Below are 17,575 nucleotides of genomic sequence, written 5' to 3'. Positions count from 1 at the left end.
GTAAAGCGAGATGAGCACCGCAACCCCAGAGTCATCCGTGACTGGACCTAATGGTCAGGGGTCCCTTTACCTTTAACCAGAGATGCTAAATTGGTTATGGACGACATCTGTCACAGCCCTTTTGAGGGAGAGGGAGAAACAGCTGAAGCATGGTGCTGTGTTTTCTCACCTGCTCAACTTTTGGAAGAGATAAGCAGGAACAGAGTGACAGGAGTAGGGACTGGATGTTCATGCTGCAGATGCAAGACAGACAAGGAGAGTGTTTGTGTGAAATATAAGAATTTGAGCAGGAGCAGATGAAGTTAGTCTCATGCACTATTATACCACTTTAACAGTCATGGCTCCCCCTGTCCTAGGATTCTTTGGAGGAAAGCATGACTGTTAAAGTGGTACGAGAGTCCATTAAATGTATGATGTGGCTGTGACCAGAATCCCTTTCAAGGTTGTGCCTGAGAAACCGGCCTGCAAGCCTACCAGCAACTTGTGCAAAAAAAAAAAGAAGCCAAACTCTAAAAGGCTCTAGCTATACAATAATTCATTAAACACATCTGCATTTTTAAAAATGATGTATGGCAGCAGGAGTGGGGAGAAGACCTGATTCACGCTAGAAACCAGTGGCGGAGAATTTGACTAATGTATTTTAATGTATTTTTTAATATTTTGTTGAAAGCCACCCAGAGTGGCTGGGGAAACCCAGCCAGATGGGCGGGGTAATAATAATAATAATAATAATTAATTAGTATTAGTATTAGTATTAGTATTATTTACTCTCCCGCACCAAAATAAAGCTGCAGTTTGTCACAGTAGGGAAGCTGCAATTGATGCCGATTACATCTTTCCTCTCAGGGCAGTTGAGCTGGAACTTTGAATTGTGAATGCAGGAAAGAGGCATAAGGTTAAGGTAAAGGTAAAGGTACCCCTGCCTGTGCGGGCCAGTCGTGTCTGACTCTAGGGTTGTGCGACCATCTCACTTAAGAGGCCGGGGGCCAGCGCTGTCCGAAGACACTTCCGGGTCATGTGGCCAGCGTGACCTTCCCGCTATTTACCTACTTGCACTCAGGGGTGCTTTCGAACTGCTAGGTGGGCAGGAGCAGGGACCGAAAGACGGGAGCTCACCCCGCCGCAGGGATTCGAACCGCCGACCATACGATCGGCAAGTCCTAGGCACTGAGGTTTTACCCACAGCGCCACTCGCGTCCTGTTAAGGTTAGCCTCCCTCTAACCCCAGTTAGCCTCCCTCTAACCCCAGCCATGGGACGCAGGTGGCGCTGTGGGTTAAAGCCTCAGCGCCTAGGGCTTGCCGATCGAAAGGTCGGCGGTTCGAATCCCTGCGGCGGGGTGCGCTCCCACTACTCGGTCCCAGCGCCTGCCAACCTAGCAGTTCGAAAGCACCTCCGGGTGCAAGTAGATAAATAGGGACCGCTTACCAGCGGGAAGGTAAACGGCGTTTCCGTGTGCGGCTCTGGCTCTGGCCAGAGCAGCGATGTCACGCTGGCCACGTGACCCGGAAGTGTCTCCAGACAGCGCTGGCCCCCGGCCTCTTAAGTGAGATGGGCGCACAACTCCAGAGTCTGTCAAGACTGGCCCGTATGGGCAGGGGTACCTTTACCTTTACCTAACCCCAGCCATGCTTCCCGTAGCTCCCTAGAAACTGCAAGTGCAAACTGCATGTTTAACATAGCAAATAAGTTTTGCTTTTCCCTCCCCCCTTCAGAAAAATACCCTGTTGAGCACTTGCAGCTGCAGGATGCTCCTTCTCTCCTTAACTTAAAGTGCCATACATCAGGGCTACACAAATACAGCATTTATCCACTTCATTCATAATGTGTGGGTGGTTGTTTATTATATGAGGCAGAAAACCTTTCATCACTTTATTGCTGTTTGAAAATATGGTTTATTTCCACCCCCCCCCCCAACGTGTTAGGTGCATATTTTCAAGCAGCAAAACTCCCAATGAATGCAGGAGCAATGACTCACTATGGAATGTGAAAGACCTTGTTGGTATGTCAAGCCTGATATGATTAGCTCAGTCTAAGCATATTAGTACAGCTGGACTACATTGCTTGCAGTAGTCGGTGATTTGTTCTGTTCTTCATGTGGAACAATTAAACCAAACTGCATTTGATCTAGCGCTGCTAAAAGTCAGCAGCAATTTCAGTTAAAGTCTCCCACAATTTCATTAGTTTCCAAATTGACAATGTCTAGTAGTGCAAAATTAGATTTCTTGCAGAGCTTTCATTTCATTATTGTAAGATCCTGTGTCTGAACAGCAGTTCTTATCAATTAAGATTATTTGTTGTTTGTCAGAAATGCTGGCAGATGGCAATCTCCAAATCCTCTAGGTCTAGGAGGAGAAAAATACATGATAGTTTAGGCTACATGTAGAATATCCCAAGGCTTTAGAGATAAGAAGGTGCTTTTATTAACTAGTTTAGGCTGTAAGCACTCACACATGCAATTGCAGGATATCTAATTAATTGTCCATAAAATGAGACACTTTTTGAAAAATCAAGACATGAAGGAGGACAACTTCAAAGTCTGCAGCTCCATTCCCATTCACTTCCTTGCTTTTTCAGTCCACTAACTGGAGAGAAACCAGTCATGTTGGTGGAGCACATGTTACTAGGCCTTGTAATGAAGCTTAGCTGCACTGAGCAGTCTCAATGGAGTAACACACAGGTCCATCTTGCAGCCACTCCATGCTTTTGTATGTGCCTATAATTTAATTGGCTCTTTGATTTGAGTACTTTTTAAAATGTGAGGACCTAAGCTGCATTGCTGAGATTTTGTATGTGGTTTGCACAGAAAACCGTTGCTGATTAGATTGTCCCCACATATAATTTATATATTGAACAAAATGTTAATGTTGGTTTGCACTTCTCTTTCATTAAAAATATGCTGTGTGTGTTTTTGGAGTGCTAAGGAACAGTGTGAATACAATTATGAATCTGCCCTTTTGGTGGGAATACAGTAAAGCCATCTAAATTTGAATCTGGAGGTAAACATCTGGTTTCAACCACAAACTGCTGTTTGGGGTTGTCTTATAAAGGCCCCTTGGGCCTCTTATGCTTCACTTTCTTTCGGTTCTAAGTTTAGAAAGTCTAAATAAAGGTTCTTAAAGTATACAGTTTTGTATGCGCTACCCAATATAGTTTTAATTCTGGGTAGCTCTGCAAGAGAAATATTTTGCTGTTGAGTTGCCTTATTTTGAGTAATATTTATATCCTCCTTTGTGCTTATATGTCTTTTAAATAAAACTTTTAAAATGTAATATTTATTTATTTAAAACGCATTTCCAAATGACTTAATGTTTAAAAATCCTTAAACGGTATACAAAGATCCAACATAAAAACAGTTGTAACATAAAAAAATAAAAATAAAACAGTACTTGTTTCCTACTTTGTTACATTGTTTTTAAATGGACGCATTGTAATCTCAGTTTTGAGAATTACGGTAGTTGTAAAATGTTTTAAAATCCTCAGAATTTTAGATCTGATACTGCTTTATCCAACCAAACGATGCACATTCTGCTCTTCATGAAGTAGTGATTGCAGTCATATTGCAGTGTTGAAAATGTAAAATGGGCTGGAACATGGATCGGGGAGCCTGGGACTGTCTGCTTCTGCTGGACTCCAACTCCCATAATCTCTTGCAATTGGCCATGCTGCCTGAAACTGGTAGGAGCTGGAGTCCAGCAACATCAGACCACAGTTTTCCCATTCTTAGGCTAGTTGACAGAATATTGGACCATCAAAAGTCTGCCAAATACAATTTTGGAGTGCACTTTTTGTGAACCAGTTTCTTTCCGATTTTTGCCATGAATTTATTGCTTTAAAAAAAGAACCTGTATAGTGAATAAAATAATTCATTTATCTGAGTCAAAACTGACAATGCAACTCTTTACTGTCCTACAGCATGGCGTTATGTAGGTGCTGCAGGAGGATTCCTCTTTATCCTCATTCAACTCATCCTGCTTGTAGAATTTGCCCACAAATGGAATAAGAACTGGTATGTATCTTGCACATGCATGCATTTGTGTGAGTTTCTATATTGCCTTGAATAGCAGCTGTGATCAAATTTAGCATTTGTATCAGGCATTCTCATATTATATCTTTTAGAGTGCTTCTTATCCATGCTGCTTCCTTTATTCCTGACTCTGGGGTTTGGTTTGTTTGTTTGTTTATTTATTTATTTATTTATTTATTTATTTATTTATTTATTTTGGTCTTTCACTTACTATTTATTACAAGCTGTTTCTTTGAGTGACTATCACAGTTTTTATCGCTGCAGAAAACTTTCACCTGCATGGTGCAACAGTGCCTTCATTACTCTTTTTCCTTCCACAAACGTTAGAAATGCATGAACTTTGGAAGAGAAAGAAATGTAAACCTCTTGAGATTTCTGCATTATACTCAAATGCTGGGGGGGGGGCAGTGTTTGCCTCTCTGAGGTGTCCTCAGCCCTTGTACTTTTGGCGAACGTGCTGACGATTGGTTGCTTCATTGATGTGCGATTGGGTGTGTTGGTCCTGCAGGTGAATGATTTTCGCCTCCCCTCCAAAACAACTCTGGGCAATTTCCCCCATTTTATCAATTTGGAGTCCCAAAAAAGAGGAGGCGTCTTATACATGGGGGCATCTTATACACGGAAAGATATGGTAGTTTTTGTGCTTCCCAATAGATCCTGTTCTGTTTCATTCCGCTGGACCCAAATTCATTTTCATGGAACCAAGCACTGACTTTTCTAGCCCCGAAGGTTCATCCTATAGCTGGTCACAATTTACTGTATTATAATCCCTCCAGACATGCATAGACCATATCAGTTTGTGAATCCTGTATGCAGTAGGCCATGCTCACTTCAAATAATTAAGGCATGGCTTGTTCTTCTTTAGAAATGTCCATTGTATTAAACAATATAAATACAGCAAATTTCCCCCATAATGAACTATCCTCATGAGGATACCTCTTGACAATGAATCCATAGAATTCATTTGCTTTCCCTTCAGCTAAATACATGCTGCCCTTTTCTTTCCCCAACAGGACATCTGGCACAAGGCACAATAAGCTCTGGTATGGCTCCTTAGCTCTTGTGACTCTCATTTTGTACTCCGTCGCTGTTGGAGCTCTGATTGTGATGGCCGTCTTTTACACACGTGCCGATGGCTGCAATTTTAACAAGATCCTGCTTGGCGTCAATGGCGGCTTGTGCTTGCTTATTTCAATGATAGCCATCTCGCCTTGTGTCCAAAACCGTAAGCAAGCTCTTTTGGTCTGGTATTACTTTAGCTGGAACTACTGTTGATTTCCTTGGCCGTAACTGAACCTCAATATATTTAGAAGTAGAATTTTGCCTGCGTTTTGGGACTTGTCTGTTTGTCACAGTCTCTGACCCAGCAGCTGAATTTCTGTTGTGTAAAATAATCCGCTGTCAATAACCCACTGTCAATTCTGACAGCCCATCTGTATAAGCCTGCTGTATAGCCCCATCAGGTCACAGCACTGCTGTGGCTTACCTGCATGCATCAATTTGCCATATGTATTGAGAGGAAGGACTGTAGCTTAGTTGCAGAACACATCCTTGGCATGCAGAGGGTCCCTAGATCAATTCCTGGCATCTCCAGTTAAAAAAGGATCGGATAGCAGATGCTGTTAAATGCATATTTCTGAGAACCACTGCCATGCTGGACTAGAGGAATGAATAGGCAGCCTTCTAGAGGAATCTTTGCATTATTATTACTACTTATGGGTTGGAGCCAGACTAACAGCACAATCCAAACCCAAGATCCACCAGAAGGTGCAAGCTTAGAGTAGGCAGATCTTGGAGGGATGGTGTAACTCTCTCAACCCAGCTGAACTGGAGCTAATCTGACTCAGTTGGCAGAATCTATGCTGGTATAAAATCCCCAGAAAAGTTCATTCTTGGGTTGAGGCAAGGAGAGACTTAAGCCAACCTCTGTCAGGAGAACTTAGAGCACCAAAAAGGTTGGTGTAAATCAAACTCAATTTTAAAGGTTTGTTTTCCTTTTACCAGACTTAGGCTGCCTCAGCTCTGCTTCTGAACAAAATTTGGAATAAGGATAACTTCGCCATCTTAATTTAAGACAGGATAAATTTTGCCAGCTTCCTGTGCTTAGAATTACTTAATTAGTCATGCTTATAATAGACTCATCAAAATCAGTGAGACTTAAGTTAGTGATAGTTTCACAGAGGTTTTAAGTTCAATGCTCCTCTTGGCCATTTATGTCTTCTAAGACTTGCTTATCCATTTGAGTCTTTAATATCAAGCCTTTGGTGACAGAAAACATTCAGAGTTGTAAATGAGTTAGGGTAACTCTGAATCCCCCTTCCCTTTTGACAGACCAGCTATGAGAGCAAATTGTATCATGTCTTTTACTTGCCACTTTTGGAAAAATCTAATTCTAAAAATAAAATAAAAATCGCAGTAGGAATTAGTGGGTTAGATCCAAAGCTTTTGTTAAAAAAGAAAAGATACATTTCCATTCTCTAAAAGCTTTTCAAAAATGTATTAAAACAATTATTATTAATAATATTCCTTTTTTTAACTTTAGGTCAGCCACATTCTGGCTTGCTGCAATCAGGCATTATCAGCTGCTATGTCATGTATCTCACCTTTTCATCTCTTTCAAGCAAACCACCAGAAACTAGTAAGTTTAGTTTGGATCAGGAATTATATGTGCATTTACACCAATGGCAATATAAAGGTCTCTGCTTCACTTGTTAGTATACTGTTGTAGTATTCATATCAGGACATGAATCTATCCTATATAGTTCAGGCTATGCCTAGCCTGGTCTCCTATAACTCTCATCATCTCTGATAATTGGCCCTGTTGGTTGCGGCTGAAGGAAACTGTAGGCTTAACTATCTGGAAGGCACCAGGCTGGGCAAGGTTAATATATATATTTTAGCTTCAGCTGATACATAGAATGTAGAGTTTTCTTCGGTTTTATTTCTAGCAATTAAAAAAAAATGAAATACTTTAATGTTTTGTTTGGAAGATGTTATATGATTACTACTGGGGGGTTTATTTTTAGAATATGATGTGTCACTAACTCAAAAAAATGAGAAAGTATGTTTTGGGGGGTGTAGAACAGGCATGGGAAACCTATGGCCTTCCAGGTGTTGTTGGACTCCAACTGCCATCAAGGTCCCCAATCAGCATGGCCAACGGTCAGGGATGATGAGAATTGTAGCCCAACAACATCTAGAACGCTACAGTTTCCCACTCTTGGTGCAGAGTGTAATAGCTGGTTGTTGGGGTGAGTGGGGGAAAGTGATGCTTTTCAGACCTTGCCATTTAGTCATAATGGCATGAATAAAAGTGAAGAATGAATGAATGAATGCAGCAAACCGTAAAATAGAAAAGAACAACAGCAAGTTTAGCCTTTTCAGTAGTACACTGTGTTTCATTTTGGATCATATATATTTTATTAATTTAAAAATACAGTTTTAGGATGTATCAAATAATATAACTGAAAGATAAAATGAGCCATGCCAATTGTGATTTTTTTCCCCCAAGTCCTAGATGAGAATCAGAAGAACATCACGATCTGTGTACCTGAATTTAGCCAGGGGCTACAAACGGATGAAAACTTGGTGACTGGACTGGGTACTGCCATCCTGTTCTGCTGCATTTTATATTCTTGGTATGTCTTGTGTTGCAGTTGTAATGAAGTATTCAAGTAACTGAATAGAATTAGAAAACTTGCATCAGTCTACTTTATTTGGCCCTATAATCGGCAGGAGAAGTCTTACTGGTGGTGCTGTCACTGGGTGCTGCCCAGTTTGTGCTGACCTATAGCAGGGCCTTCCTGGTGATGGTTCCCCATTTGTTGAATATCCCCCTTCCCCACTGTGAAATGCATCTTTCCATTGTGGTTAACATTAAAACATTCCTGTTCACCTAGGCATCTGATAGTTGATTGTTCCTGGCAATCTTAGCTGGTTTTAAATGCTTTTAAATGTTCTTAATGGTTTTAGTTGTTTTTATCTAATTGCCTTGTTTTGCTTTGTTGTTTCCTATCATGAGCTTCTCTGGGAGGATTGAGGGGGCAGAAATTTAACTAATAAATACTTCTGAGGGAGGTAGCAGTTATTATTTGGCACCAATTCAACATACAATTTGATGTCTGCTAAATGTAAATTGGCGTGTGTAAATTATGAAGCTACTATATAAGCGAACAGTAAGGCAGGGAGTCCCCATCTATATGCTTGGGTCAGTACAGAGGTACCATCCTAAAGAGATGATGATACAATCTTTGTAGTTTAATTAGAGTCAATTAAGAGGCCATATTATTGCTGGTATTCTAATAGAAATTATGGTACTAGAGTCAAAATGTTTACACAGTGCATAGAGATCCATCATACCAGTATTATGTAATCTTCCTAATAGTGTTTCTCTAGTACAACATGTACATTTTTTCCTTGCCTTGATGTAAGAGGGCATTTACATATTGTTTCTCTCAAAGAACATGAATGAGTGAAATAGGCTCTAAAGTAGTACAAAACCTGTAAAACTGAAGTTTCCTCCCACTAGAGTGGTCTTTACAAAATCTGAATGGTATGTCCTTTTGGTGTGTAGTATGTTGATTTTGAAGAGAAACTAAACTGGTAAAATAGCTGTCCCCTTCATCTCGAAACCTCTAGTGGAAGATTGATTAAACCTAAGCTCCTGTGGGAAGAGTATGTCTGCCGTGCTCATTCATATACAGATACAAGTTTTTACTGGGGCAGTGCACCAGATTCAGCTGGTCCAAACCAAATTAGACCAATTTTGGGGTATCTGGTTTTGGGTTGGACCACCTGGAGCAATGCAGAGCTATCAGGCGTGAAGCATTGGGTGCAAAGACTGAAGGGGTCTGTTTTGCCAGTGTGTTCCTTGTTTTCTCTAATGTCTGGCAAACTATTAGGAAACACCATTTCTACAGAGGTTTCTGGTTGCAGCAGGAGTCTGTCTTCCCCAAAGGGTCAACTTCTATTAAACAATCCTTTTGGAGCTATCGGGCCTCCTCTGTTCCACTGAATTCATTTGGGACTAGTGCCTTCCAGAAATTATTCAACCTATTGTTAGAAAAGATGTCTCTTCAGCAAGGCTGCTTCTAAGAATGACGCATTCCCACTGATTAATTTCTGCTTTCCTGTTTGTGTCTAGCTTGACCTCAACAACGCGTGCAAGCTCTGAAGCCTTGAGAGGAATATATGCCACACCGGAAACTGAAGTGAGTTAACATTTTTCTTTGTTCTGCAGTATGTCTCTTTCTGCCAAGTCCATGCACTCTCTCATGGAAAGTTCCATATGCTCCACACACACACATTTGCAGTTTCCTCATTAGCATTTACAAGATACTAGGTACAAGCATAACACATCCTTGTTCTGTGCAAAAACTCAGGGCTGTTTCAATATTATTGTAGAACACGATCGAATGTTGGCATTGTGGTGGTCACATTGAAGAAACTGCAAACTATACCTGTCTTTGCTCTGCAAGATGTTTTTAAGCTTTGGTACTTGAGCTTTCTCCTCATAAGTCACTGATATCAAGCTCTTGTTATCTTTTAAGAACTGTAGCCCCCACAAAGCAGTTACAACCTGCTCCCCAAGTTCTCGCTGGAAAAGTCTCACTTGCTCAAACTTACTGTTCTTACCTTTAGAGCTGCTACCTTGGTGGTGTGATATCCCTCCCACTAAAGAAAAATATTCTGCATAGCCAAACTTCCACATTACAGTGGTAACACATGTATGCAAATGTCAGTCATGTGGTTTGACCAGATTTTGTGTTTAGTTCTTATGCCAGTGTATAAGCAGTTGTGCAGGTGGCGCTGTGGGTTAAAGCCTCAGCGCCTAGGACTTGCCGATCGAAAGGTCGGCGGTTCGAATCCCTGCGGCGGGGTGCGCTCCCGCTGCTCGGTCCCAGCGCCTGCCAACCTAGCAGTTCGAAAGCACCTCCGGGTGCAAGTAGATAAATAGGGACCGCTTACCAGCGGGAAGGTAAACGGCGTTTCCGTGTGCGGCTCTGGCTCGCCAGAGCAGCGATGTCACGCTGGCCACGTGACCCGGAAGTGTCTCTGGACAGCGCTGGCCCCTGGCCTCTTAAGTGAGATGGGCGCACAACCCCAGAGTCTGTCAAGACTGGCCCGTACGGGCAGGGGTACCTTTACCTTTACCTTTACCTTTAAGTTTCTAGGAGTTTCTGGTACTTAGCTGAAAATATGTTCAGGCAGTGCTGATCTCCAGTTGGAGGCAGGAACCTGAATTCAAGTGGTTATGCACAGGCTTAAGGAGAGTCATCTACACACAAAATTGCATATTTGCTTTGTTGTAATTGCACCTTCTTTTTAAAAAGTTTGTTGTGCAATTCAAACAACTGAGGCTCATCTGGCAAATAAACATACCTTCAGAAAGTATAAACAATGAGAGGGGGGAATCCTGTGTGCTTCAAAGTATGGGAGCTGCCTAGTTCTTGCTCCCCCATACACACACACAGTAGTGTGGTGGGGGGAGTGAGTGAAAATTGTTTTATAGCACGATCTGTCTACAGAAACTTGATTCATTACATAGTTCATAGGATTTATGCACTAGTTCGTTTTTAATGTGTGGCATGTTACACTGGAACGACCTGTGGAGCAGCAATTAATGTATTTTTTAAAATGGAATAATCTGAAGTGACAAAACTGGTCCAGTGTTCATTGTGGCGATGTCAAGTCTATACAGTAGTTGGTCCACAATGTCACATTATAGCATAGTTTTTAACACAAGTAGTGTGCTGGTGCACATTGCTCAAATGTTCCCGAGTTACTCCTCCCCTACTAACCCTTTCCTGCACTGGGCAGGCTGGTTACATGTGAACTAGCACTTAGGGTTTGCTTCCCTCACACAAGCCATGATTGGAAAGCCGAGGTTTGCTTTAAAATAAACTGTGGTTTAATGTGACTTGTGAACCAGTTCAGCATGCCAGATGTTCCCAGTGTAGATCAAATATGTTTGGAGTGACCAACTTCCTCTGATCCTTATTAAACATTTAATGCAAAAATCTCAGGTTTGTTGTGCTAATAGAAGTTCTGAAAGCATTTAAAGTTAGAATAGTTTCAGATGGCAGCCAAAGTACAGTACTTCAAAGAAATGACAGCTCCTTGTGTGGGGCTTTGGCAGAAATGTAGCTGGCTTAGTTCTTGCCATCGCTATGCTGCCAGTTTTGTTCTAGCTAGTTCGTTTGGACTAGCAACAGCCTGAAATGTTGGCCATGTGATTTAGCACGCCTGTCACTTGCAAGCAGCACTGTCAGGGAGCGCTCTTAAGTGTGTTGATTCTCCTTTTGCTGAGTGAGAGACAACACAGATGGATTCTGTCTGGGACGAGAGTCCAAGCTGCATGAGAGAGCTCTGAACCGCTGTACTAAAGTGGAGCATAATAGAATTACTTTTAGATCATTTGCTCTTAAAGAATGCTACAAGAACCATTGCATAGTAACATAAAGAAAAGGGTAACAGCAGGCAGCTTATTGTGCGCTTCATTCTTCCCCATGACAGAAGGGCTTTTGTCTCCTGATTAGAAATGTAAACATAATTCTTCAGCTGCATCTGTTAAATAGGAAGCCTTTCTTGCATCTAAACTATAGACTGTTACCCACATTATGGAGAGCTCTTGGCATGCATGGCAACATTGCTAATTGGATCTCCCAAGAATTTGCAAGGCTTGAATGTCTGATAAATCTAACCATATATGTTGCCGTCTTAGACAACTGGAAGGCAAAAACTAGAGCAATTATCAAAAGTGTTTTAAATTTTAAACTCAAGCGGTTATAGAAGCAATGCACAGAATTGAATTCCTACCTCAATAGCATTCATTGAAAGTATTTTGCCTGTGCCTATGTCAGACTTAAGCATTCAACCATGTGGTCAAAGGAAAAAAAAATTTTTTTATGTAGGTTAATGGCAAATAAAGCAACATTCCTGTGCTGCCTGGAAAAATAATAATTTGTTTATAGTATCGCAGTGGTGCTTTTTGCATTTTTAAAGAATTGTGTTTCTCAGTGTACCTCTTTTACCCAATCTCAGGAGAAATCCAAAATACTCTCTCACTTTTTAACTATTTCATTATACTGTGTTACTTTCAAAAACCTGTGCATTTATCATAACATTTATATGTGTAATTTTTTCCCCTATATGAATTCTTGGTTTCCTGCCATCACCATTACTGAAGTCTTGCTAAATATCAAGTAGTCTAAATTTATTTTTTGTTGTTTTGATTGAAAGCCCCTCATGTTTCTGCATGTTTAATTGTTTCTGTCCTGGTAAATGTAGCTTTCTCTTGTTTTCTGTATTTATGGTATAGGTGGCTCGCTGCTGTTTCTGCTGTACTCCTGCTGAAGATGGTAGGAATTCATTCTTTCATGCAACTCTACTTCCATAGTGATGCATACAGTGGTACCTCGGGTTAAGTACTTAATTTGTTCCGGAGGTCCGTTCTTAACCTGAAACTGTTCTTAACCTGAAGCACCACTTTAGCTAATGGGGCCTCCTGCTGCTGCCACACCGCCGGAGCACAATTTCTGTTCTCATCCTGAAGCAAAGTTCTTAACCCGAGGTCTATTTCTGGGTTAGGGGAGTCTGTAACCTGAAGCGTATGTAACCCGAGGTACCACTGTACTACCTTGAAAAAGGGAGTGGGCTGCTTGTGTTTGTAGACCACTTCTTAACTTTTTGTGTAGTGTTGTTTTTTTTACATTGGAATGGACATTTCTCCCTAACTAGCGCAACTTCTCTTGCTAGGTGAGGGATGCAAGAATAGATAGGAAAGCTGTGGGGGCAGGGCATCCATTTCTCCGCCCCTTTTTGATGCATAGAGGCAGTTCAGTAAGAGGTAGTCAAAGTGTTTTCCCTGACGCATTCTGAGAACTTTCTGCACTTAGTAAATGGCAACAGCCAAACGATCCTTGGAATAGGAAGAGAGAGGTTGTGTGTGATTTGCCCAGTAAACCCAAGAATGCCAGCGATACAAATAGCTGTGTGACATGTTCTGCTCAGAGCTAAAGGCTGTTTACTCCAAATGTTGGCATAGGGCAACACTGTAAGAAACCTTAAATGCATGTAAAACACTTGTAAAGCCAAAGACGCATAGATATTATGGAACACTTTCTATCGAAGTGCATTCCGTCTTCTCAAAGGGTGGGTTATTTTTATTTTACTTTTTAGATTTCGCTATGGTGTGTGGGGAAAGTAGATATGTATAACTACAGGGAAGAGAGTCGTGCAACTTAAAATAACAGTTGCAACCACAGGGATGTTAATTACAGGCACTGCTTTTCAAAGAGAGAGAACATCTGTGGATGGAAAATGGCATAGTTCTTTTCTTGCTTATGTGTTGGTGTGGTGCATATAGTAAGAGATTCAACTCCTGTTTTGACTTGTTCTGTTCAAACCATACTCATTCTAACGTCGCTTGCTCTGCTCCCAAATAGTTCTATCTCCCAGTGATTCATGCTGGAGAGTGGGAAGAGGACGAGCACATTACAGCTGCCCCATCCAGTTTTGTTGCGAGCTTCACTTTTTTTGTTCTGCAATACTCATAGTGCGCAAGCTCTCCTGAATGGGGAACTATATATAGCATGTGATTGCGTAAAGTTTCATGACAGCTGCAGTAATTTAATTGTTTGGGAAATTCCCAACCTTGCCTTTCTGAGAAGCATGTACCGTATTTTTCGCTCTATAAGACGCACCAGACCATAAAACGCACCTAGGTTTTGGAAGAGGAAAACAAGAAAAAAAATATTCTGAATCCCAGAAGCCAGAACAGCAAGAGGGATCGCTGCGCAGCGAAAGCAGCAATCTCTCTTGCTGTTCTGGCTTCTGGGATAGCTGTGCAGCCTGCATTCGCTCCATAAGACACACACACATTTCTCCTTACTTTTTAGGAGGGAAAAAGTGAGTCTTACACAGCAAAAAATATGGTAAGTTTGTAAGAAAAGGTTGCTTTTGTGGGCTGTGACTCATAGCTTTTGAGAGTCCCGGATAGGCACTCAAGTAGCAACAAGCCCCTCTTCCTACAGCTCCAGGCAATGGTTTCCAGAGGTCCAAATACTACAGTACAAAATGTGTGAAGAGCATCATTTTCCAAAGGGATTGCACTTGAATAAGTTGCAGGTTTTGCTGGCAGGGCAGGGCCTTACTCATATTGGGCCACAGAACAGAAATATTTTTTTCTGGCAAAAACTGTATTTCATACATATTCTATTCATTAACTGTGCTGTTTGCATGCATTCTCTTCTCTGAAATCTGTTCCCGAGTACCAACAGTAACTTACGATACTGTGTTGAATCTGGGAAGATGAACTGAGTACCAGGCACTGGAAGCTCTTGTCACCATAAATTGACAAATAAATGCTTCAAGCAGAGAAAGGCAATAGCTCAGTGATAGAGCATAGCATTTGCATGCAAAGGTTCCCAGGTTCAGTTATTTTAGCCCCCCAATCAGACTGGCAAAGGCCTCGCCATTCTAGTGGAAGCCTCCCTTGGATCCTAGTTCCCCCTGCTTCTCAGAATATGACATTACCTCAAAATCATTTGATCTCCAGCCTGACAGCAGTGTGCCTGCTTAGCCTTCACATCAAGCTATAGACTTGGTTCTCTTTTATTTTTGCTCCCCTGCGCTTTATGTCTCCTCCTCAGCCTGGGTTGTGCTTATTTCACCTGTCCAGAAGTTTGAAGTTCCTACATTCCACCTTCAGTAGTGAGCTTTTACCTCCATGAGAAGCACATGTCACACAACTGCAAGTTACTTTGGAAAATCCACTAATTGGAGTTTTACCATTAGCTGGATGACACTGTTGGATACAAGCCAATGTAATCTTCAGTTACATTCAAAACAAAATAAAAAAATTCCTTCCAGTAGCACCTTAAAGACCAACTAAGTTAGTTCTTGGTATGAGCTTTCGTGTGCATGCACACTTCTTCAGATACACTGAAACAGAAGTCACCAGACCCTTCTATATAGTGAGAAGGTGGGGAGGGGTATTACTCAGAAGGGTGGTGGGATTGGGTGATTGGCAGATAGCTGTGATGAGCCTGTTGACGACTCTTGACGACTGCAATAGGTCTTACAGGAAAAAGCAAGGAGCAGGGCTGGGGCGGGAGAGTACTAGAGCCCTGTCTGGTCAAGTTGCATGGAATCAATTTCAATCCGTTACCCCCCGAGGATGTGGACAGGCTGCTTGGACGCGTGAAACCAACCACCTGTCTCCTTGATCCTTGCCCATCCTGGCTAATAAAAGCAAGCCGGGAAGGGCTGGGCGATGGGCTCTGCGGGGTGGTGAATGCTTCCCTCTGTGAGGGAACATTCCCAGATCCGCTGAAAGAGGCGGTCATTAAACCGCTTCTTAAAAAACCATCTTTAGACCCGGCCAGTATGGCCAACTATCGCCCAGTCTCAAATCTTCCATTCTTGGGCAAGGTGATTGAGCGCATGGTTGCTGAACAACTCCAGGCATGCCTGGAGGATGTGGACCATTTGGATCCCTTCCAATCAGGATTCAGGCCTCATCATGGGACTGAAACTGCCTTGGTCGCGCTGGTTGATGATCTCCGACGAGCTAGGGACAAAGGTGAGAGTTGTTTCCTAGTTCTGCTGGATCTCTCAGCAGCCTTTGATACAATCGACCATAACATCCTTCTGGACCGTCTAGAGGGGCTGGGAGCTGGGAGCTGGGGGCACTGTTATACAGTGGTTTCGCTCCTTACTCCTGGGCCGTGTTCAGAAAGTGGTGGTGGGGGATGTGTGTTCAGACCCCAGGGCTCTCACTTGTGGGGTGCCTCAGGGTTCTGTCCTCTTCCCCATGCTTTTTAACATCTATATGAAGCCGCTGGGAGAGATCATCAGGGGGTTTGGACTGGGTGTCCATCAATATGCAGATGATACCCAGCTCTACCTCTCTTTCAAATCAGAACCATTGAAGGCGGTGAAGGTCCTGTGTGAGTGCCTGGAGGCGGTTGGAGGATGAATGGCGGCTAATGGATTGAAGTTGAATCCTGACAAGACAGAAGTACTGTTTTGGGGGGACAGGGGGCTGGTGTGGAGGACTCCCTGGTCCTGAATAGGGTAACTGTGCCCCTGAAGGACCAGGTGCGCAGCCTGGGAGTCATTTTGGACTCACAGCTGTCCATGGAGGCACAGGTCAATTCTGTATCCAGGGCAGCTATCTACCAGCTCCACCTGGTACGCAGGCTGAGACCCTACCTGCCCGCAGACTGTCTCACCAGAGTGGTGCATGCTCTAGTTATCTCCCGCTGGGACTACTGCAATGCGCTCTACGTGGGGCTACCTTTGAAGATGACTTGGAAACTACAACTAATCCAGAATGCAGCAGCTAGACTGGTGACTGGGGGCGGCCGCCGAGACCACATAACACCAGTCTTGAAAGACCTATATTGGCTCCCAGTACGTTTCCGAGCACAATTCAAAGTGCTGGTGTTGACCTTTAAAGCCCTAAACGGCCTTGGTCCAGTATACCTGAAGGAGCGTCTCCATCCCCATCGTTCTGCCCGGACGCTGAGGTCCAGCGCCAAGGGCCTTCTGGCAGTTCCCTCATTGCAAGAAGCAAAGCTACAGGGAACCAGGCAGAGGGCCTTCTCGGTAGTGGCGCCCGCCCTGTGGAACGCCCTTCCAGCAGATGTCAAAGCGATAAACAACTACCTGACATTCAGAAGACATCTTAAGGCAGCCCTGTTCAGGGAAGTTTTTAATGTATGATATTTTAGTGTATTTTTGGTTTCTATGGAAGCCGCCCAGAGTGGCTGGGGAAACACAGCCAGATGGGCAGACTACAAATAATAAATTATTATTAAATTATTATTATAAAATGGCATTCTGCTTGTTTTTCAAAGTAAATGAGTAGTGTTAAAGATTTAGGCCTGAACCAAATCTTAACTTTTTTTTTTAATGTGTGTTTGGTTTCACAGCAGATGTTGAAGAGCCTATTGGCAGAAAGAGTGGCCAGAGAGTAATTTATGATGAAAAGAAAGGGACTGTATACAGCTATGCTTATTTCCACTTTGTGTTCTTCCTGGCTTCTCTCTATGTGATGATGACGGTCACCCACTGGTTTCAGTAAGTCACATTCTTGGAATAAAAGGTTATAGCATTGAGTGGGTACGCTACCATAGTGGCTTGGTGCTAAACAGGATATTCCTGGTTAAATCTCAGCTTACCCACAAACCTACCTTGTCTTAGTCTCACTCCTCTGCTTCCCTGCAGTATGGGGCTAATAATACTGGCCTTACAAGGCTGTTGTGAAGATTAATATGTAATTGAGTAATATATATGCAGCACTTGAAATGTGTGATATAAATTATAACCATTGTTTTGTGTTATGTGTATTTAATATCCTGTCCTTGGTGAAGTTAGCTTGTCTTGGTTTGAATGGTGATAAACTTAGCTTACATTTGAACATGTCAAAGCACTGCAACACGTGAATGAAACTGTTGAACTTCTAACAAAAATATGCAACTTATTAACATCAGTTTCATTTCCAGAAGACTGAAGATTAGCCAATGTGCTACAGATTAAAAAA

The 17,575-nt window shown here is 42.4% G+C and overlaps 1 protein-coding gene across 2 annotated transcripts in view; it reads left to right on the top strand.

Moving 5' to 3' along the window:
* SERINC5 (serine incorporator 5) overlaps nucleotides 1–17,575 on the top strand; it is a 45,093-nt gene that overhangs the window by 22,974 nt on the left and 4,544 nt on the right. The window contains exons 5-11 of one of the 2 annotated variants that reach the window (XM_079995673.1): nucleotides 3,915–4,008; nucleotides 5,040–5,251; nucleotides 6,569–6,664; nucleotides 7,538–7,664; nucleotides 9,170–9,236; nucleotides 12,347–12,386; nucleotides 16,968–17,112. In XM_079995673.1, the coding sequence (XP_079851799.1) occupies nucleotides 3,915–4,008; nucleotides 5,040–5,251; nucleotides 6,569–6,664; nucleotides 7,538–7,664; nucleotides 9,170–9,236; nucleotides 12,347–12,386; nucleotides 16,968–17,112 (781 nt within the window). Of the gene's footprint in view, nucleotides 1–3,914; nucleotides 4,009–5,039; nucleotides 5,252–6,568; nucleotides 6,665–7,537; nucleotides 7,665–9,169; nucleotides 9,237–12,346; nucleotides 12,387–16,964; nucleotides 17,113–17,575 lie in introns of both variants that reach the window. The other variant, XM_079995672.1, reaches the window with a different exon arrangement.

Source organism: Podarcis cretensis, assembly GCF_951804945.1.
Source record: "Podarcis cretensis genome assembly, chromosome: 11".
NCBI classification, from domain to species: Eukaryota; Metazoa; Chordata; class Lepidosauria; order Squamata; family Lacertidae; genus Podarcis; species Podarcis cretensis.
Note: the sequence above shows the minus strand (reverse complement) of the source record. Positions and strands in the feature narration are given on the sequence as shown.